The sequence below is a fragment of the Botryllus schlosseri genome, chromosome 15 (genome assembly GCF_051294905.1).
Source record: "Botryllus schlosseri isolate E-star chromosome 15, Bs_hap1, whole genome shotgun sequence".
NCBI classification, from domain to species: Eukaryota; Metazoa; Chordata; class Ascidiacea; order Stolidobranchia; family Styelidae; genus Botryllus; species Botryllus schlosseri.
The window spans coordinates 16,627,281-16,650,276 of NC_137250.1; the positions used below are offsets into that span (position 1 = coordinate 16,627,281).

General features: G+C 40.4%; 1 protein-coding gene across 1 annotated transcript in view; it reads right to left on the reverse strand.

Moving 5' to 3' along the window:
• Nucleotides 1-18,190, reverse strand: part of LOC145458153 (ATP-dependent translocase ABCB1-like) — a 35,252-nt gene extending 17,062 nt beyond the window's left edge. The window contains exons 1-13 of the mRNA XM_080336514.1: nucleotides 17,031-18,190; nucleotides 16,828-16,960; nucleotides 16,667-16,760; nucleotides 11,314-11,446; nucleotides 10,366-10,453; nucleotides 9,183-9,316; nucleotides 6,367-6,538; nucleotides 5,160-5,284; nucleotides 3,248-3,425; nucleotides 3,025-3,138; nucleotides 2,862-2,969; nucleotides 1,205-1,330; nucleotides 801-1,004 (exon numbers count right to left, since the gene is read on the reverse strand). Of these exons, the coding sequence (XP_080192640.1) occupies nucleotides 801-1,004; nucleotides 1,205-1,330; nucleotides 2,862-2,969; nucleotides 3,025-3,138; nucleotides 3,248-3,425; nucleotides 5,160-5,284; nucleotides 6,367-6,538; nucleotides 9,183-9,316; nucleotides 10,366-10,453; nucleotides 11,314-11,446; nucleotides 16,667-16,760; nucleotides 16,828-16,960; nucleotides 17,031-17,119 (1,698 nt within the window). The 5' untranslated portion in view covers nucleotides 17,120-18,190. The remainder of the gene's footprint in view (nucleotides 1-800; nucleotides 1,005-1,204; nucleotides 1,331-2,861; nucleotides 2,970-3,024; nucleotides 3,139-3,247; nucleotides 3,426-5,159; nucleotides 5,285-6,366; nucleotides 6,539-9,182; nucleotides 9,317-10,365; nucleotides 10,454-11,313; nucleotides 11,447-16,666; nucleotides 16,761-16,827; nucleotides 16,961-17,030) is intronic.
• Between the last annotated feature and the right edge of the window lie 4,806 nt (nucleotides 18,191-22,996).

The window sequence follows — 22,996 nt, forward strand, 5'->3', positions numbered from 1 at the left end:
TTCTATCAAATTATATATTCATGCACATTGCACATGTACATCTCAATCTGTCAGGCGCGTGGATACTTGAGGACTTGCTAAATTTCAACGACATACCACACAATACTCGCACAAACGCAATTGAATCGGTTGTCAGGTGTTATCTGATACCAAAGTAACACTGACGACATTGCAGAAAAAGTTTAAAGTGTCGCATGGTTCGTTGCAAGTGAGAAATGATTCTCGGGAAATGCAAGAAGAACCCGTGTGAGTGATGTGTGTGGACTGTGTGAACATGTCGACAAGTCGATAAATCGACATGGTATTGACTGAGCTATCGCCGACCCGTGCCAGGAATTTCCATAATATTTAGAATTTCGTAATGAATCCTTTCAAGTGCAACATGTGGAAAGCGCACCGCACACTCCACGCATACAATGAGGCCGTAAGTACCGCAGCTGGTAATAACCGAATTTAAACGATATTAAAATACCAAGGATTTAAGTTGACGAAGGCCATTTCTCTCAACTCCTACACCAATGTCAAGATTGATATGAATCTTCGTTTCTATAGCAATGTGCAAGAGGTCTGTGAAATATTGTTAAAGTCATACTTGATTATTCAATTGGAACACGAGAGTCATTGCAATATAATTTCAAACATGCTAATTACTGGCAGAGAAAAGAATACATGGATATTAATTGGCATATTTAGTTAAACTTTCACCTGAAAGAATTTTATTCTGCGTATAAAATAGACTGATATAGTCAGCATACTGTATGCGGTACATGTAGTCCAGAGTATACCTTACGTCACTATACCTGTGGCAGCGCCATTACAAAATCGTAAGCGTTGGCGGCTTTTGCGGCTTCTATCGCGTCATTGTCCGTAGCCCTGTCGCAGCCAAGTTTTATATTGTCCATAATAGTAGTGGCAAACAACATTGGTTCTTGTGTCACAACGCCCATTAGACTTCTCAGCCAGTTAACATTCAAATTATTTATGTCGTGCCCGTCCAAAATGATCTGAAATGTAAGCACGACTTTCGAACGCATTGTGTCATTTCTGTAGCTCTATACGGGGAAAGCGTAGAAATTATTGATATATTGCAAATAATATGAGAAAATGCAAATATCGTACACGCATGTTACTTTTTGTAATTTGTCGATCAGTATCGCACGGGCCTGTATTCGTAGTTTAGGATCTGATAGTATTGGTGACTCACCTTTCCTCTTTTGGGGTCATACATTCTTTGAATAAGTTTCAAAATAGTTGATTTCCCAGATCCACTCGGTCCTTTGATTGCATATATTTTCCCCGGTGATAAATTCGCGTAATATTGACTGAGCACCTAAATGCCGATCATTTAGTTCAGGACTTCTCAAACTTTTTGTTCTGACACCTATAGAGGTGGGATTTATACGCCACCACAAATTTACACGTGCACGTGAATGGTTAACCAAAAAAGTCTTTAAAAAATATATCTCCCGTGTGTAAATAGCAATTGTATCCAGTTAACAACGATTGTATTCAGTGAAAAGAAACAGAATAACAAAATACTATAAAGGCCGGGCCTATCCCGATTGTGGTTTAAACTAGGGATGGTGTGAACGCGAGGTTCACGTTCGCGTTCTGTGTGTGAACCTCGAGAATTTGGAGGTTCGCGTTCACAACAGAACCTTGGTAGGTTCTGCACTGTGAACCTTTTTCATATATTACAATTTTCACTTCATAATGACACCTTTGGTTCGGATTTACTGCATTTCAACTGCGGGCCACTCTATGAATGACGCCGGCAGCATAAAAAACCAACTCAAAACGCCGAGCATGCACTTTGACAATCTCAAAGATTTTACTTGCTTTGTTACAAAAATTTTGCTCGAAATATCCAAGTTTCCGTTTGTGAATATTTAGTGACTCTCCGCTGTGAGCTGACCCGCAATCACACAACATCACGAGCGACATACATAACATGTAGAGAACGAATGATGCTTATTTAACCAATCAATGAGATTGATATCGTTCTTGATGTAACAAATCTAGCTAGCGTACGGGGTCTATCTTCACTTCATATGTTTACTGTATCATTAAAACCAAATCCGTGCGATTGAGGTGTTGGCTACAGCTGTATAACTTTTGGGGTAGCCTAATATCGGTAGCAAGTATAAAAACCCGTTTTACACTCTGCCCAATATCAATGAAGCAATACTCATACACCGAATACATTGCCTGGTCTGGTCAATTCCCCGGCAACTCCTCTTCGAAATTATTGGCAAGGCGACGGATGATATTGATTTTATGGGAGTATTATATATCATTTGATTGCCTCAGTTGATACATTTAGCGACGTTTAAAACGCCAAAATGTACTTCAGCATTGTGGCATTATGTGGCCCGAGTCGTCGCTAGGTATCGTGTACATTAATATAGGCTATCACTTCATTGAAAGATAGGGTTGCAATTAGCAATATGACGTCACGTGACGTCACGAGGTTCACGTTCGCGTTCACACAGAACCTTTCAAAAAGGTTCGCGTTCACACGAACCTGAACCTTTCAGAGGTTCACACCATCCCTAGTTTAAACCAATATGACTATAGCGAGGAGGAAATATTGCTGCCATAGATAGTTATAATGCGACATAAGAACATGTTGGACATTTGCATTCTCGCGGATCACTAATACATGAAACTATTTCTTATTCTAAATCCTTTTGAAAGAAATGTCATAACAAAATTGGCATTATCAACGGTATGGCGGCGAGTAATTGCCAAGCTTTCCGAAAATAAGTCGCAACTTAACGATAACATTACCGGTCTATACTCTATACAAATCGATTAACAACGCCCGCATGCAGTTGTTTTCTTTGTAAGAATGTACTTACAGCGTGTTTTTCCCTGTTAGGATAGCAGAAGGACACATTCTCTAAAGATAGATGTCCCCTTGTCTCGTAATCTTCCTCAGCTACCAAGGATGAGTCGATGTTACTTTTCTGCAAAATTATCTTTAAGAATGTCGCGCTAAGATTCTATTGCACCACAACACACCTTGTCAATAATATCGAAGATGGAGCGGGCTGTACTTTTCGCTGAGAAAATCGAATCCGCGATAGATGCAGCGTGGCCCAAGCTGCTGACAGCATACATAATAGACAGAAACACCTGTGTGCGTATAGGATCATTAAATCGAAAGTTTGATAAGGTTGAATATCTCAATACATCCATCGCATGGGTTGTATACCACGTTAATTACGACATCAAATAATATTACCGTTAACAACTTTCCGAGAGTGAATCCATTTTGATTGTTGAGGACGAGAATGGAGCCATACCAGAACGCCAACGCGAATGTCAGAATCAAAGCACACCAGATGACTCCTTGAAAACCGCCACGCATCACGCCTTTCTTAATCCCTATCTTCTTCGCCTCGGCAAGTCTTTCGTCATATCTAAATGGAATTTTGAAGATGTGACTGTTTTGCTGCATGATTTCGGATCGAATTTCGAAGCGAGTTTGGGTGATATGAAGTTGATGCATGACATGGCATACCCGTTTTGTCACGCAACCCCTACTGGCCGGTTTTCTGCATATCACGCGGACGGGAAACTTATTAACGTACAGAATTTACAGGAATCGAAATGAAGTATAACTTTGCGCAATAGTGGGTTCAAGTTACATAAATACTTCGTGAATTATATTAGATTGATGACGAACGCAAACGAGCTTAGTACTATCATCAGGTGTCTTGTCCGTATCCTATAAAAGTAAATATGGATTTAAAGTTATAGTATTGACTGGAACCTATCAAGCTCCCATCATGACACCAATCACGAACAGTTTTCTTCGGTTGTTTTCGCTAATTACAGTATTCCCAACCAAAATTGAATTTGCTATGGAAACAACCCGCTTAAGACTTCAATATGCCAGTAATTACCATTCCTTATTAGTGTGATTCATCAATCACGCTTAAGCGGGTACTATTGTCGAATTCCTGCATCTCGTAAGCAATCCAGTGGTCATTTATCACAAAAGGCGGTTAAATAAGTCCAATCGGCGCGATTACGCGGCGACCAAGACCACATTACATACTAATATGAAGATAGAATATTTTCAATCCGACATTTATCAATCATATTTCATGTTGTACACAGCTGGCGGAGCTCCGCCGATCGTGGTTCGCATGTGGTTGGTCATATCGGAAAAGACTTGTACGTGGAAGATAATCTCTGGTGAACATATTCAACGCTTCATAATATTCTATTCATAATAATTAAAGTGACATGTTTATCTATTTCACCACTTATTTTTTATAAACTGTAGTTACTTGGCTATATGTATACTGTGACAAAATCTAAAAATTGAGCCATGAGTTTATCGGTTGGTGTGACGGGGCATATACGAGAGTGCACTGTATAGTGCTCTGACATTAAATTTATTCCAGTGACATTACTAATTTAGTTAGCTATCCCGCTGCAATCATACAGGGACAATGTGAAAATTTTGCACTAGCTTAAATAACCCCGGAATTTCTAACCACATCACGTGCGACGAACTAGATCATAATATAACAGAACTTTAATACTTTTTCAAGTATTCCGTACAGAGACTAGGAATGTACGATGCGGTGTGGTATATGTTAATCCGCACGATAATACCGGGAATTTAAACACAAAATAACGTAAGTCATGTAGATATCGGACCTTGAAATCAGATATCTTCCACGGCTCTGCCATTAAATATGAATTAATTGACTAAAAACACCAGTTCTGTAAGATCAAATAGCCCAACGTCACTTCGCCGGACTTTGAAATGACCAAGCATTGGCACTACGGAGTATTTTGGTTTGGCGCTTCAATGTGACATTAGTTTGCGACTGATTAAGTAAAAGATCTGAATCCCTTTCAAACTTAATTCTTTCTTATAAATTATAGACGTGCCGTCTATTGTTAAGATTTATTTTTACAGTACAAGCATCACCACAGAAAATGTCGAATTGAGTGGATAACTGAGCGTTGCTGCATTATTGAGCTTGTAACAAAGTGGCCCTTTGAGTAATCCCCATCGAAACGGCAAACGAACGATTGCATCTGAAGTACTCAGAACTGGAAACAGCGAATAGATATTAGCTTTTAGGCGTGTAGCCAATAAATCCGCCTACGCAGTTGAAATGTATTCAATTCACCTGTTCACTTCCAATTCCTCGGCTCCGTACGCGACAACCGTGCGTATGTTTTTCAGCACGCTCTCCACGATAGATCCGGCCTTAGAGTATGCTTTCGCCTCCTTCTCGCACCAAATGTTGTGGAACTGAAACAATTGACGTATTAAGGGTTTGTTATCATTGCGATCACATTCACTTGCGAGTGTCTTTCACGGGGTTATTGAAAGCACGATGCATGCAATAGCAAGGTAATTCCGACATGATACTTTAATGAATAGGGAATTACTCAATAGGACGTTTGTTTTCAGGTACACAGTAAACGACAAAAAGTCAGATTTCCAGATTTTCGCGTTAGCGCAGGCCGCGAGTCAAGTCAACTGAACTTTCTGGAACAACGTTCAGTTCTCACTAGGGTTGCATTTAAAACAAAAATCAATTTTAAACAAACACATGTTTGAAAAATTACCCTTGTTTAAAACATGTTTTTCATATTTTTTGTTTATTAGCCATGGCGTCATGAATCTGTAATTGTGACATGACAGTGGATTGAAATTGAAAATATAGTGCAAATATGGCTCCTTCGACGAGAAGGGCTTTCGTCCTCTGTCGTAAACAGACCAAAAATATCTTTAACCATAGGACTGCATCGTTATGCAGCATTTTACGGTCAGCGGTCATCATCATCAGAACACCCATTCCGTACCAATTTATCTATGTCTACTTGTTATAACTCTCGAACTAACGACGATTTTGAGGGTTCAGCCACTCCATATCGTACATGTTTTTCAAAAGTGTTTACACAATTATGGCATGATTATACAACGTTTGAATAAAAACCACATTTTTCTAAAGGCATTTGTTTAAAACACTATTTCAAATATGTTTTGAACTAAATGTTTTAAATCCAACCCTAGTTCTCACACTCAACGGAAGCCGGTTCGAACAGATGAAATACGCCCCTGGTCTGTCTCTAATTATACTTCTACTTGGGTAGAAAGGCTGAGGACTTTGATCACCTCATGGTTGATACGCGTCCATTTCGTCAACAAATATATTTCATGGCCGCGTATTCATAACTGTCAGAAGTATAAGCAAATTTCCTGAATACTAATAGGAAATTCCCACACATTTACCACATCGTAAAAATGGCGTCGTTTGTTTTAATACGCCTTAAACTGCATTATTCAAGCGTCAATCACGAGATGTCTTGAAACGAAACCCTTCTCACCTTCCCCATCAGCACAGTTGCCCCGGCCAGAACAGGTGCCGCGGCCAGAATTACGAACGTGAGTCGCCACTCGTAATAAAAACCGATGCCAAGTCCGAAGGCGGACGCCGACAGGCATTGTACAAAACAACCTGTTTTGTCGCCGATCACTTCGCTAATCTTCGCCACATCCCTGAACAAGCAAAATTGAAATCAGTGTGATTTAGCAAAACACGCGAGCCTAACTGGTATGAGTAAAAGAAGCGTGAATCTTTTTGTATATCCATCAGCCATACTTGGTGACAATAGATCGGTGGTTCTAATACTATTTAGATCGCGACCCAAATCTGACTTTTAGTGGTATCTCGCGACCCAAGCAACACACGCCAAAATGAATGCATTTGGGTGCCGACCAATTATATCAATAACGAAGGGTTTGGCCACCCAACGACGGTCAATTATCGCCACCGAACTTTTTGGTACCGCACTTTGCCCAGCCGTATGTTGGCCCAACGCCATATATTCATGTGTCCAAGCGTGGACGGGGTTTGGCCTCATAAACCGGCAACCGCTCGTTGTACAACTCTACACTAAAGAGTCCCAGGTCTCCGACGGTGTTTTCCAGAGAAACCAATGTTGAAAAAATCTTATCATGAATTCAAACCAATTCGTTTAATACAAAGGTCGGCACATTTTCATGATCAAGTCATGCTGTGGTGGCGACTTCTCCGCGTGTCTCGCTTATTGGCCGTGGTACCAAACTCAGTGACCCCTGATATGCTCAAACCAACTACAGTAAATCGCGCGAAAAGCGAAGATATTTTTGTTGTTGCAATGACCTCAAATAATATTACATACATATTAAAAGACCGCTCTGGTACCGTCGCGACCCAAAATTATACCCTTCGCGACCTATGTTTGGGTCGCGACCCATACTTTAAGAACCACTGCAATAGATAGTTAATTGCGGCGTAAGAAAACTGTCTCAGATGAATCTGTGCCAATTGGACTTCTTTGTCTCATTTTACCGTAAATGCAGACAGTATAGTCTGGATTATAGCGGATCGTAAAATGTATTTCAGATATGCAACGAAAACACAAAAGGCATGACATAATAGTCGACATTATAGACGAACTAAAACAGGTCAGAAAAAAGATCCAAAGGCGGTCAAAGCTCAAATCCATAGATATTATAGAATGAGGATCGCAGCAACCTTTTGCAGCGTTCAGTGTCAAGGTACCAAAGGAAACCAATCGCACACGAATTGCTAATCAAACGGCACAAGGGTCGGCGTGATCAAAGTATAGGCAAAATGTTGACTCATATTTGTCGAAGAGCGTATATGCACGATCTTCGTTCGACCCGTGTCATGATGATGTGCCACTGGCACACCTTTGACCGTTGAGTAAAAGAGTTGAGTAAAAGAGTTGTGCACCAGAGAAAGATTTGTAATCAGCGTGATAGAGAAGTTTATTTAATCTACGAAATGGGTTTGGTAAATATATCTACCAAAATCGACAGCGGATACTAGGGATGTCAAAAACATTTTGACTCGGGATGTAAAGATAACCGGCAACACTTTCAAGCTCTGACGCATAGATCAGGACTCGTTCAAATTGTTACAATATCTGACTGACGAGGACAATAATAACAGCTATAAAAGTTGCTTGTGAGTTAACAATCATGAAATCAATTCTATAACCTCATTCCAATTAAGAAAACGCGTTACGCTGTTACGCGATATATATTGGCCTCCAACCGCGGGTATTGGACGATATTGTACCTGGAATTTCGTTGCCACCCAATAATGGCTTTCGCCATTTTGCCATACCCGTACTAGTTTGTAGATAGTTTTTTCCGTTTTTCGTCGCTTATGCCTTATGATGCGACCTGAAATTCTCATTTGACCACGGTAAATAGCAACGATCGACGATTATCGGCCTAGATTTTGATATCGCGGGATCGCTGACAACCCGCAAGGCTTGCCTTATCCCTTCTTGGTAAAGAGAAATTCGTGAATACATAACTGAAAACGGCTGGTACATGACTATATACTCTCTTCAACAAAATTCTTCAAACTTTCAACATTAGATTATGGCAGTAACGCAGTAAGTGAAAAGTCATTCTACGCAATACTTAAATGTTGTAAATCATGACATATTTCCGATTTACCGGAGATATTTGCCAAATGAGATCAAATCCAGCCAATGGAGATGAATTTAAATTTTTTAAATTTAAATATGAAATTTAGAATTTTTAAATATAATGGGTCGTCTTATTTCCATGACACAACAAAAATCACCAGCCAGCGTACGCTTTTCAGGGCCCAGGCAAATTTGAAGGCTGAAATCCAGTTCCCTTTCGTGAATTCAGTAAGCTGTGGTTTTACTTATGGTATCAGAAATGACAGAACACCCATACATAGCCTATAGTAACTGGAATAGTCTATGGATGTGGGCGAAAGGGGCTTTGTCTCTTCCGCCACAATTCTACACCTGCTGCGTGTGACGTCATATGATTGTTGAGTTATAATTCTCCCGCGCTCCAAAATTTTCACCCTCGTTACACTTATGCGTATAGCCGTACAGAAATTATGTGTCATTATGTCACCTTGAAGCCTTGGCTTCGGCGTATTTTTGCGTATTTGGCCCGCATCAAAAATGTTTGGACGCCCATGTTACGTTATATTTTTGCATAAACTCTAATTTCTACTAGATTTCTGCGTGAGTTTATTTTGTGATATATTTGGCTTGTCGTGGAATATATCATTTAGGTAGGACTGCGAACGGATTCTGTTACGTTTTAAATTTCGCATGTGCAATAATGGCCGTCATACCTATCGAGTTTCGTGTTGACTTCGTGCGCCTCCCTGCTATCTATCCATTCTCTCTCTTGGTATATGATGGACCGGAAGAGAAGATATCGTATTCTTCTGGATTGACGGTTCGCCGACATTGACAGTGAAAACACCTGCCGAAATGATCCATGTGCTGTACTTATGACGAGGCGCTATATGATTGGATTGTTGTTGTTTGGAGTTTGACTCAGTAAAAATTTTCGCACTCCATTGTTTCCGTATGTTACTCGACTCAGACTAATCATTGTAATCAGTAGATTTATTGCCACGACCAAAATTCGCAAGTGAGGTCAGGCTTATAAAAGGGACCGAAGGGTCATAATCATTGAAAGTTATACTTTTTGCATAGCGATTTTTGAGTAGCTTCCTATATTCGATCTAATAATCGTAACTTGAAACTATTTATTCGCTTATGGTGCGATTCAATATCATTACAAATCTTCAGTTTCAGTGAAATCACAAAAGAAAAGGTGTGTATTCGAATTCGAAATAGAAATATAATTCGTATGCGTATCTTGTTTTCAAACGGGTGCCCGGCGAATTTGACCTGAGCCACGAATCAAAGTTATAGTAAATATAGTCACTAGCGTAATCGAGAGGGTGGCAAGTGCTGTCCCCTCGATCTTGTAAGCCTTATCTAGATTCTGTACACTACATGTGCCAAAGTGCAATATAGTCTCTTGACTTAAGATTGTCTACTAAAAAGTTGTTCATTTAATGAATCCATGGTCGGTAATGAAACGTACTGCATGATATGGCACCAGTTCTGAAATTTTATAATTTCTAACGGTAGCACAAAGATTAATATACAATGTTAGGAATATCAACAACTCAAGTAATGGTGTGATCCTCGGAAGCTTACGAAAGGCGCAAGGTGAAAAAGTTTTGGCACCCCTTTTTTAATGACAGCGTACTTACATCTAATCGCCGAGTGCTCGAAACTTTCGAATTTTGTATGTTTCACTAAGAGCACTCAATTATCGATACGAACGTTATGGAATCTTCTAAATCTCCTTGAATGGAAGTTGTAAATTTATAGTCCATGACAGTGGGCGCCTAATTAGATAATGTCACAAGAAATTTCACGTAAGTGCTTGGAAGTAGTAGCCCTCCAGCCAAAGGCATCAGGAAATTTGAAAGCGTGTCACTTGTCTTGTCTTACCTGCAGAAAGCCGCAGACTAAAACAACAGCTGAGCATATGAGATAGTATACGGCAAAGTATGCCATCTGCGTGGTCAAGTCTTCAGATCTACAAAAATATGCACAAGTTTATATATCAAGCACTCTCTGTACTTAACGCGAATACTCTACATAATTTTGATCACTTGCTAATTGCAGGACTTCAGTACGGTGAACACCGCTTATTGGTTAAGCAACATAATTGCCATTAATATAGTACATGGAATTTGTTGGATGAAAACGCACCATCAACATCAAACAGCCATAATGACCAAACCCATTATTTGAGCACAACGTAGAATGTTGTGTTTCTGTAGTGCAATTGCATCATCGAAAGGAACATTATTACATGGCGTGAGATCTAAAACCAAAACTGATGTCTAGAAATAACATGTTTACTGAATGTATTGTGAAGTTGTTCATTCGGCGTTTACACACATATTCGTGCATCCTATAGTTATGCAAATAATACACAACAAGCGTCTACAAGCTCCGCGCGAAAAGCAAAATGAACTCAATTCACTTCATTTTTCCACCTAATTTCACGCCGGCCTTGCAAGCTTACCGTTCGATAAATAGAGTTTCAAGAGACGGAATGCACGTAATATCTAGGCCTAGGTTAATTCCTATTTGCGAAACCTACACGGTATTCCTCCGGGCAGTAATCATACATTTTCATACATCACGTGTCAGACCATGATCGACTGATCAGTGATCAATTATCGTGTTAAGGTTTTCAGTATTGTGAGCAACTACGCGTTGTTCACATTAACCAACCGCATCGAATTTTCCTATGCGCATGAAATACAGAAAATGATATATTTTGCTGTTGACAAATGACACGGTAATCGACTTCTTCGAGACGCAAACACAATATTTGGCATAATTCAACGTCGGGCAGTGTGACGTAATACAGAAACAATGCCATACCCTCCGGTTTCGTTGGTTTCGAGGTTAGCGTACTGGCTACAATTCGTAGTTGAGATGTTACGAATTCGTGGTTCACCCGCTACGCCGATGCAAGAGGAATATCTCACAAATGAATCGGCAAGCTCTCCAAACACTAAAACGAAATCGATGTCGGATTTAAAATAACGCAGAATGAACTTTTGATCGCAAGCGAGAATCATTACGGAATTCCCACCAACTTGACTACGGAGATTTTCCTGTCGCTAACACCAAAGTGCGTTATAATTCCATGACAGGTCACGATCCTACAAGACATTAAATCGTAATCCAGTCCAATTCATTGTAGGGTAGGGTAGGATATATGTCACCTACAATAAAACTACACAGTGTCTGAGTGTATTGATAATAACTACTGATTGAAACAATGCGTGTTCTCTGCCACACTGTCATTTTATGTCATTTTATGTCATGTCATTTTATGAATATCTTGTTATCTCCAATATACAACAGGAGATTCCACAATTTATCGCAGATGCCGAACTGGCCCTCTGATGGCTACTATTGATCTTATATTCTAAAATGTATTCGCCGCGGTCCGCATTAGTATTATAAATTACCACGATAATCAATTTCATGAACAGTAACTAATAACCATTGACAAACATGAATAGGGGACATGTTTCACAGAAATACGGCCCGGCAAATCCCGCGCGGTTGAGCAAGTTCGTGGGCTGTGCCAGATTAAGCTTTAACCATTTTGTCGGAGTACAGTACGTTCGATGAGTGTCTGTTAATTAAAAGCGATGATTTTGTTTGATTTCAGAAGTTGCCGACTTTTCAGGCTCAAGGGAAATTTTATTGTTGATATTTTTCGAGGCACCGTCAGTGTGAGGTACCAATAGCACGCCCCTCTATGCCCGGGCCACGGATTTTCAAAGATTCGGAACCGGACTATATATGATGATGTACTCGATCCGGACAATTTTCTAGCACAGTGGTTCTCAACCGCCGGTCCGTGGCAAGTTTCCTGCTGGTCCGCGAAATATATTAAAATTTTATATCTAAATTTAAAAAAGGAAAGTTAGACGGTTCTCCATTATTAATGAAATAAAACATATAATTTTAAATCGATTTAGACGTTTGGAGATTAATTTTCTGCATGGTGTCGTAATAGAGAGTTCATGGTCTACCTCGCGTAGCTACGTAACGATGGTGCAAGTGCGGTACGAAATTGTTTTAATTCAAAACTATACTACAACTTGTTTTTAAACAAACCTCCTTAAATTCCGTAAGTGCCATTAAGCGACACCTGACAGTATAATAGAGGCTTCAGCAAACAGCAAAGTCACATTTCTTTTAAAAAATACAGATCAATCACAATTAGGTTAGAGATCTTTGACATGATTTTGCGAGCTTCGAACAGAAACTTCAATATACAATGCATCAATGCCCGGGTAACTAACGTAGTTCACGCGATGTGAACTATTATTACGATTAGGACGTTTTATATTTTTATCCTGGTCCTTGTCCTTCAACAGAACCACGTGTGAATATCCAACATTGAAAAGGCAGCAGAAATGTAGTTTCCCACATTACATTTGAGATGCATACACTTCTCGTAAATAAACTTTGGGTTAATTCGATTTTTGACAGTTCACCGGTCCGCAGGATTTGTTTGGGCGTTTTACCGGTCCGTGAAGTCAAAAAGGTTGAGATCCACTGGTCTAGCATAAAAAATGGTCATAACACTTGGTTAGCCTGATTAGCACGACCTTCTTTTGGGAGACAGAAAGTAACTGTGCGGGTCTTCAGTTCACCTACACAACGAGTCTGAAATATTATTAACAGTCATGATTAATTGAGTTGCGTCAAAAGCATCTGATGTAACACATAAATATATCGTATATCAGTGCATGCACCAAGGGCACACAGCGCAAAAAAGCGCTCCAAAATTCGAAAACGCGTTTGCGTATACCACACTATCAAATTAATGCTGGCATATACAACAAACAAATCCTCCAATGATTCATCGCGTGGCCTCGTTGACATTTGATCGTATGACGAAGCAGTTTTATTTTCCAGCGCAATAATTATAAGGAAGTCGACGCTTTGCAAGTGAATAGAAACTGGCGTCCAGCCAAGTTAATAAGATATTGTATTAAAGGTAATTCTCCTTCGGTCACGCCGTGTCGCGCAAAACTATACAAATACGAAAGTGCAGGATGTACCGCAATAACGCAGGCGTCAAAATCTCGTACAGATAAGCATGTAGCCAGCATGTAGACTTGGGAGACACAATAATCATAAACAGGATTCTGATACCATTCAACTGTCATTCCATCATCATTAAAGGATAATGGATATGTTTATCAGGATTACGCAAATGTGCTTTTGCATTAAGGAACCAATCTGATATAATTGAAGTCGTCTGTTATATTTATACGCTAATTTCACTTCCGTTTATCCAAATCTAGAGTCACGTGTAACATTTCCCCTACTCTTCTATAATGTAGCATATTATGTCGTTTAACCTGTTTTTCGGTTACCCAGTTGGGATCGGAAGAGGACGAAATCAAGACAATAAGGAATTCTTCCAATGTTCGGGTATTAGGCTTCGAGTCCTGTCGAGTATTCGAGCATATCTCTTATTATGACGTCAAAACGGTATGAAAGATATGGAAAGTTCAAAGACGTACCTTATATGCTACCTCAAAGAATATAACGCCCGCTGTACACCACAAAGATATAGCTTTGCAATACATGTTTTCTTCGCTACGATATGACAACCACAATGGAAAATGATATCGAAACTACAATTTTCGTTGATAAGTTATGACTATAGGGCAAGTTTTTGGAAAGGTGCACTTATTTTTCACAAAAGTTGCAGTATAAAGTTACATTTATGGACAAGTTCCTCGCAGTTATTAGAGTATGAGATACTCGAATCGATCCGTATCCAACGCACTGTAGCAAAACTCGGTGTTGGCGACTTAAACAAAACAAATAGCCTGAAAAAATTGACCTAGTAAAAATATAATTTTCGGCGGTCTAGCCTGAATATATACGTACAATCAGAAAGGACCTCAAATTGAAACGACAGTGAAATAACCAAGCGATCTATTTACATATAGTGAAAAATATTTCCAGTAAAAAGTTGGTTGCATGAAAAATCGAAAAAGTCGCAAAAATTGGAGAAAAGTTGCAAAAGGTTGCAATATAAGATTCTCACCAATAGCTTAAAACACCATATCACATAACCTCTGAGTATTTAGAAAGCTGCCGAAAGCTGTAAAAAAGTTGTCAAAACTTGCCCTATATGACGGATAACCGTTAATTTAATTTTCCGACATTGAATCGCTTCATGCATGATCTTATGGCTTCTGAGTGTGCTTGATACAATTTTTATTGTGGAAGAAAGAATAGCAAGTAGTTCAAAACATATGAAATAACTATGGGAAAAGATGTTGGACTTGTAATTCTAAATATTCCTGCAATTTCGACAGCAGTGACAATAAGATGATTTGTATCTCTTCCGATGCGCGCGAGCGCTGCGGAAAGCTAGCAACTGAAACTAGCGGTAATCGAAAACGTGGTATCTGAAGACGTAAAGAAAGTGTGAATTCTTCCAGAGTAGTGATATCAAGACGCAGTGCTTAGCGAAACAGAAGTCCCTAAACTCACGCTATTCGAAGATCCCAGAACGCGATGACATTACGCGGGATTTTTCTAGCGCGATATCAACTCCGCAATCGCCGATACAACAAACAAAGACACCTACAGTGACGCAGTATATATGAAATGATGCCGCGGTTCGAGACCAACATTCCCGTCGCAGTAAACGGATGAACCCGGCAGTACAAAAATGTGGCGGAAATCCGATACATTTTATAGCTCACCCTAAGGCCCGTAATAATCGAGACGAACGGTGATACCCGAGAAATATGGCAACAAATATATAAATAATCGTAGATAAGATCTCTATCACGAAAAGAATTTTATATCCCATCGGTAACGATGCGGTTTCAAAGTAATGATACGAGGCAATTTGTTGCAACCTAAAACAGGTAAATCCCGCTCACACAGCCGAGGTCGCATACCACGAAACAATACCGTCAAAAATAATATCGCGCAGTCGGAGACTGATTAGTAATTCGAAACGGCTCGCATTAGCAGGCAAGTTCCCACGACATGCAGATGATTTGTGCAATGTGCAGGCGAATGCGAATTCACTCTAACCCGGATTGCGCCGAAAGTCCATGAGTACGTTCATTCTGAGCTCAATTTCGCAGAGGTTTGTTTGTGTGCGGAAGGCGTTTGGGTGCCTAGGGCATTTTGATGTCTTGGCAAAAATAAGTCAACGCCGATCTATATACACTGTATATTATACAGATACACGACGAAGCGCAGTTAGATTCACCGCACGAATTATGTAATGACAATTAAAGCGGCCGAGTTTAATCCCGAATTGGATATGAAGGCAGGAAAATATACTCTTTCGAATCATCATAGCGGGTTAAGTGCTAACCCCGATTAAAGGGTGTGATGACGCATTGCGGCTTAAGCCGAGATTTCATAAGACTCTCATGAGGCACGCTGAAGAACAAATTTAACCACGAAACTAGTCATAAGTCAACCTCTCCATTCTCCAATCTCCGCATGTATAAACCAGACAAGCTGAAGTAAGCGTGGTGGTGTTATGACGAACAACCAAAGCAGATTTCTATGTTAGTCCGATATAATTGGTCACGACTTGATGATATACAGGCTATTACATCGGAGTTGACCGCAACCTATCGCCTACACTGCGCCTTTACATGCATTCTCGTTCTCGAAAAGACAACTCAAAATCGAACGGATCTCGTAACTCTGGCATCTGACGTTTAGAAATTGAATGAGCGTTAGTGCATATGCAATACAATATTTTAGCTACTTGACGGTGAAAACCCCCAAATGGCAACCCTGACTTGCGGTGTATGGAGACTATGTAGATTGTAGAATGTGACTCGCAGAGTTGTTGTCAGAATTACATTTACAGTTATTACGCGTTTGTTATGGTACGATTCGTAGGCAATAAATCCAAGGTCTGAGTACGGAATGGGCAACAATCCTTGTGGTCAGGAAATTAGATTACGATACGATGTGTTCATAATTTTATCGAAATTACGCATGATAAATGTTGTTCATTAAATCACCGATCAAGCGGAAAGTCTCGACAACGGCCCCAATACCTCGCTATACCTTCAGATATTTTGATGTTGCAAAATATGGAAATTTTTCTCGCGAACACGACGTCTTAAAGCATCAAGTATGAGCAAGGAATCTCAGAACATATCACAAGTTCAACGGCACCTCAACAATACAATAGTGTACTTACCAATAACCATAAACGGCGAAGATACCCCATGAACGATAGCGCCAATGATGCCTAATAATATGAGGAGCTTGTCTGACACATCCGAGTGCCTGAACTATTGAATGGAATTTCAATATTAGAGATTACATGTGTTTGGACATCACGAAAGCGCGTTAACGTACTAAGGATATAAATGAGGTAGGTGCAGGGTTTTCTTCTGTCGTTCGGTGGATTTTCGGTAGTTTCACTGAATATTCCATCGCGCTTTTGTCGTATTCATCACCATTTTCGAAACCAGACTTTTCCGTCCCATTTCTGTGAGACGAAATCTTTAATTTGAATCGTGGATATAACTATATGTGTCTAAATCGAAGAAATGAATTACCCAAATTCTGATATCATAGCTTTGTTGTCGTAGCAATGAAGTTCATTATTCCCACCCTTCCCGGGTAATTTCCGTTTTTTGTTGAGCATAACTCTTCTCGTAGCGGCGTGCACTCAAACAGATAATAACGCTTTGTATCACGCCGGTGGTTTATATATGCCTATATAACGAGAAATATTACATTCTGCGTTGGAGCAAAGTAAACTCCGTGTAAATTCGATGTCGGAAGAAGAACGCACGTTTGACTCCTGACTCATCGGGCCGATCGGCAAGAAAACAATAAGAAACAAAGAAATAACGGAAAATTATGCAATTTTGAAGACCATCTGTGATAGAATTGAAGTCAATTATCACAACACTTGACAAATCTTGTACCGTAACAGAATTAAAGAAACGTATGTATTGTATATTATTATACATGGTAGATATTTCAAGTCGACGTTTTTGGTTTATCGGCAAATATACGCTATTAAGTAATAAACTTATCTTAGACACGAGTGAGGCACAATGGAATAAAGTCAAGAATCGCACGTGCCAAAGAGCGTGAAGAATTAATAAATCGGTTACATCGAGAGTGCCGAATACCGATTCAACTTACATGCATGATATTCAATGCGCGTAAGTTTGAAAGCAGTACAATTTGCCGGTCGAATTCAACCAGCTATGGCAGAGGCCTCCTGGTCAGCAATCTTAGTCGGCAATCACAGGCTGCCTTGGCCTTACTACAGTATCTCAATACATTCGATCAGCTGTTGTAAACGAGCGCAGTATATCGATTGAGACCTAAAAAACAATAAGTGCAGCCCTGGTCCTAGTTGACGTCTCTTTCGCTAAACTTGATTCCAGAATAGGTTTGGCCAACTCTTACAACTGATATGCGGTAACATTCAAACGACAGAACAGCTACGATCCGTTGGTCATCGACTCATGATGAACAAGGGATTTACGGCTACGCTGCATGACTGTGAGTCACTGCGAGTTACCGATCGTGAATAGTCAATAGTCTACAGATCCTTCTGCTCGCCTTCGGCAAAATCTGAATCTACAGGAAGTCACGGAGATCTGTGAACAGGCGACCGGTCAATTTTTCGCTTCAATTTACAGAATCAGTCAAGAGGCCCTGGGAACAGTCTCGAAACCGCCAACGCGAGCCGTGAACGTCTCATGAATGTAATTTTCACATGCCTGCTCAAAACCTGCTTCGTTTTGATCGCACAATTTGACCAGGAGCAATGAGCATATACCGCTACCTTACGGATGACGAAAATCGGGAGTAATGATTTTGATCATAATCTAAAAAGTCTACTATAGGATATTTACTATCAATACTAAACAGTGGCGGCTCGTGACAATATCGGGTGGTGGGGCAAGGGCTGCAAGCGACTTTTTATCAAGATGACGTCACAATGGCGTTTTCCAACGTAAACAAGTAACTTAATGATGGTACGGTCAGTGGTGGCCCTACGAACGGGGGGGGGGTCTGGGCGAGACTTACCGGGGGGCCCCTTATAAGTATCTATGCGAAACTTACGGATACGGATACGGGACTTTTCTAACAAATGCAGGGATTTGATGATGATGATTGACACATCTGTACGGAATCATATTCTTGCTTGGTGCACGGATTTCCATGTTTATTCGTCATTCTCCTTGAAAAAAGCGCAAAATCCAAATAGGGGGGGGGGGGGCTTCGACCAGGGGGGGGCGGGCGACCGCCCACCTCGCCCACCCCGAAAGCCACCACTGGGCACGGTAACATGAATTTCCCGCCAACAGTGATTTTAACGATGTGCCACGAGAGACCCGCCGGTGAGCTGTGACTTGAAGTGTGGTAACTGCGTAAACGGCGTACGGAACAAAGATTCAACATGGTTCATGTTCGCACTAGACCTGACTAATTATCTGCAGAAATGGAAATGACTATTCCTCGAGAGATAGCGTAAGCCTAATTGGAAAGGTCAACGAGTTCGGACAGATACGCAATTGTTATCTCATAGATTGGGCCTGTCATATTGAATCCAAAACATCATTCTGAAGAGAATAGCAGTCTCGGAAACTCGGTCTCGGTACAGCATAGGAGATTTTGGCCTTGAAACTGGAGACTGTAACACGACACATATGGTTTTATTACTGTCTATAGGTCTGCTGCGAAATCGCCTTTGGAAAATATATTACCGAATAAATACGTGGATGAAAGCCGTAAACTTAGTACACTGTTACACGACATGATCAAGAAGTAGCCTCATGGCCCTTTTCGGTATGGCACACTGTCAAAATTAATGCGAACAGACCGAATTTTGCGTAAAATTTACTGAGGAATAGGCTGATCAAGTGATCAGCTGTTAGACGCCATCGAAAACGAAGTAGCTATCGCGCTTGACAGGGGGTTGTAAGCAAAGGCTTGAAGGCCACAATTTCACGGTGAAATTGACATTGGAGAATATAATATCAAAGTAAATATTTGAATGCAAACTGAGAATGATATCATCATCTCAGTTAACGTTACCGCAGATACACTGGCTTTTGCGTGAAATCCGCAATGCGTTGTAGGCTTAAGTGTCAGATCGGAGCACATCTCTACCATACTCGACCTTGAAAACGAAATTACTGCCCTAATCATTGAGTGTCAACCATGAGACTTGGCACAGCGTTCGATACTAAAATCAAGACATACCGTACAAAAGCTTATGACGGATCTAGGTAAGGAGCAACGTTAAAATCAATAGAGACTAATACCGGCTTTGCGTATAATCTGTTAGCGATAAATGACGAGTCAGCTCTCACTCGAATTAGGAAACGAAATTACCACTAACACAGTCCAGTGACAAACTTAAAACTTGGTACAGCGTTCGATACTAACATTAAGACTTACCGTGCCAAATGTCATAACCGATCTCAGTATTGAACATCGTCAAAATCAATAGATACCAATACCGGCTTTTGAGTAAAATCTGTTTGCGATACATGACGGATCAGCACACACTCAACTTCGGAAACGGAATTACTACCCTAAACTTTAAGCAGAAACCCTGAAACTTGGGGCAGTGTTAAATACCACCATCACGACATGACATACCAAGTTTCAAGAGTTTTCGTGGTGTGAAACACCATCAAAATCAACCCATACCAGCAAAGGTCGACCAAACGCATATGACGGTAACTGAGTTCAGCTATAGATACGATTGTTACATCACACCTTAGGGGCACAGAGCTATTGTGCCCCGGTTGCTCGGTAATTTTATGAATAGAAGAGAGTAAATCACCGTTTCTTTATTGTGCGCGGCTTTGAGAGAATAGACAGTGAAAGCTTGTTATGAGCGCTACCGGGGCATGCCCCGGCTAGGCAAGGCATTCGCAAAGCGAAAACACAGAAGAGAATTCGATTTTCGCAGAGACTTCGCTATATATATGGGCATTTACAAGCGAAAGGACAAGAAGAATACCATTTTCGCTGTGATTTCGGTATATATAGATTGGTGTGCGTCTATAAATGGTAAAGAATTGTTATTTAACAGAATTTTAGGTGGGGCAATGCCCCAGTTGCCCTATAGGACGAGCCGCCACTGCTTAACTACCAACAGCCTTCACGAGGCAACGGACGTTTAGATATTTGCACGACGTAGGAAATTTATGAATAGTTAAGCGAAACGTCGGCTATCCTACGGTCGACGGATGTCCACATTCAAGCCGAAATACAACATACAAGCAATTTCTACTAAATGAATACTAGTCCGTCCTCAAGATCACCAGACCACGACCTGACCTATCGATCTCGCCTTCCGTGACATGCCACCTCATTTTTGTCGCTTGCTTTTCTATATTATGTTCTTTTACTTTTCATTCAGTGTGCATGCCTCCTTTACATCGCCTAGGGCAGGGGTGGTCAACCTTTTCAGCCAGAGGGCCGCATGCGATTTACGAACCATTGCGCAGGCCACTTGAATTTTGATGACCTTTTTAGTCGTCCGATAGGAGTAAACCGGATTAAGTAACGGTGGAAACAAGATCTATATCTTACTGCATCAAAATCGATAACTATTATTATTCCATAAAAACTCGTAGCCGCGCGAAGGGAAAAAATTCATAGCTAATGAATGAATTCGGTCAATTATATTGTTACTCGCATATATCACGGGTCGCCTCTGTTAACCGCTAGGCTCGTTGGGAAAGTGCACGATCAATCAGCGCTTGGACAATGAACATATCAATATCAAAGGTTTCGGCGAACATGCATCTATCATATTGTGCAAAGGTTTTATCGCCGACGAACTTTCTGCCAGTGCAGACGCGAAGGCGCCTGTTGGACGACAGGTTCTCTCAAATTGCGGATATAGTTAGGCCTACTAGGTAGTATCGATTCTGTATTCTGGACGTATTTGGGGTTACCCATGCTAAAAGCAAGAAATCGAGTGGAAACAAATGGCGCGAAGTGCTGAGAAAAATTTCAAGTCAAATAAATCTGCCTCGATATATTCTACTCTATGGTCATACGAAGATCTACGAAAATTGTGGCTCGTGGCTATGCATCGTCCTAACTGATATCTTAGTCATCAACCTCCCAAATTTCGCGATCAGGCTAATCAAATTTTGGTTTGTCTTTGCAAGTTCGTAATAAATTACACGGGCAATATTTGTTATAATAAAACTGATTTTGATAATTACCTCACGGGCCACTCAAAACCTTCTTGCGCGCCACATGTGGCCCGCAGGCCATGGGTTGGTCACCCCTGGCCTAGGGCCTAGGCCAACGTGGGTGTCTGATTTCAAAGAATGCTCCAAGTCGTTTCGACACCTTCCAATCTTTTCATCGTATCGCAATTTTTGTGGTGCAGTGAACTGATAAAAATTGCTAATAAACCCAAATGAACGGAACGGCAATTCTGCATGCGTTTGGCAAGTATTTCATACTGGATATTATAGGAATAATAGCGCTGTTCAGGGTTGATCAAATTTCAAAAAATCCACGTTTTCAGGGGTTTCTTTATTTTGCACAAGGAAAATAGTGAAAATAAGGACCACAAAGAAAGTTGTCGGATTAGGAGCATATATAATTTATTGCAACATTGTCGCTACCCAAAAGATATATTGAAATCACTCACACGAATCGGACCAACTAGTGAAAATTTTTCCTCCGCGGGTTTGGGTCGCGGAATTCAGATTGCAAGGATGAGGACTATACGGCCAAGCCCATCTCTGCATCTGGTTATATAAGTATCGAAGACCAATATGCCTTGGTCCTCTTGGACCAAGGTTCTTTCGCCGTCGAACTTTCTTGTAACTTTTTATGTCTTGGTGCGTCCTCTTGCGGAAATGGCAGGCGCCAAAATGCATCCGTAAAATATTACCGCACCCGCAATAAGTAATTACTTTAAAGTGCACACCCCTAGACTAAAGAATCCCAACGGCCTTGAGCGATACTGATTACACTGGACAGCAACAAAAAATTCATCACTGAAGGTGAGAACGATATTTAGCATAAATCGGGGCGCTAAGTTGGAAATTGGCATTGGTTTATACAGATTTTGGCTCTATTTTTCAAGATATCCCGGATTTGGACATTTTTTATCTTATTAAAACTAGGTTATTCTTTTTATCTTAAAAGCCTATATTAAATGTTTTAGTAGGTCCGTCTTTATTGAAACCACGAGAATGTGAGAAAGGTAAAACACAATTAGATTAGCGAAACGAAACTATGCTGCATAAATCTATTCTTTTCGACATATCGAACACAAAAATACTCCATTTATTCGTAATCCATAGGATGCTCCTAATATATTGTAATTTGTGACAATAAGCTTCCTATACCGATCAATGTGCTTGAAGTGAACAACAAATAGCAGTAATTCGGTAATAACAAACCAAGTATGCCTGGACCTACACAACGACGACAATTTGTAAACACGGACGAAATAAACAAGCAAGCAATATTTTTTGTTTACCAATGAGTATTCAAATCTTCTCGTAGA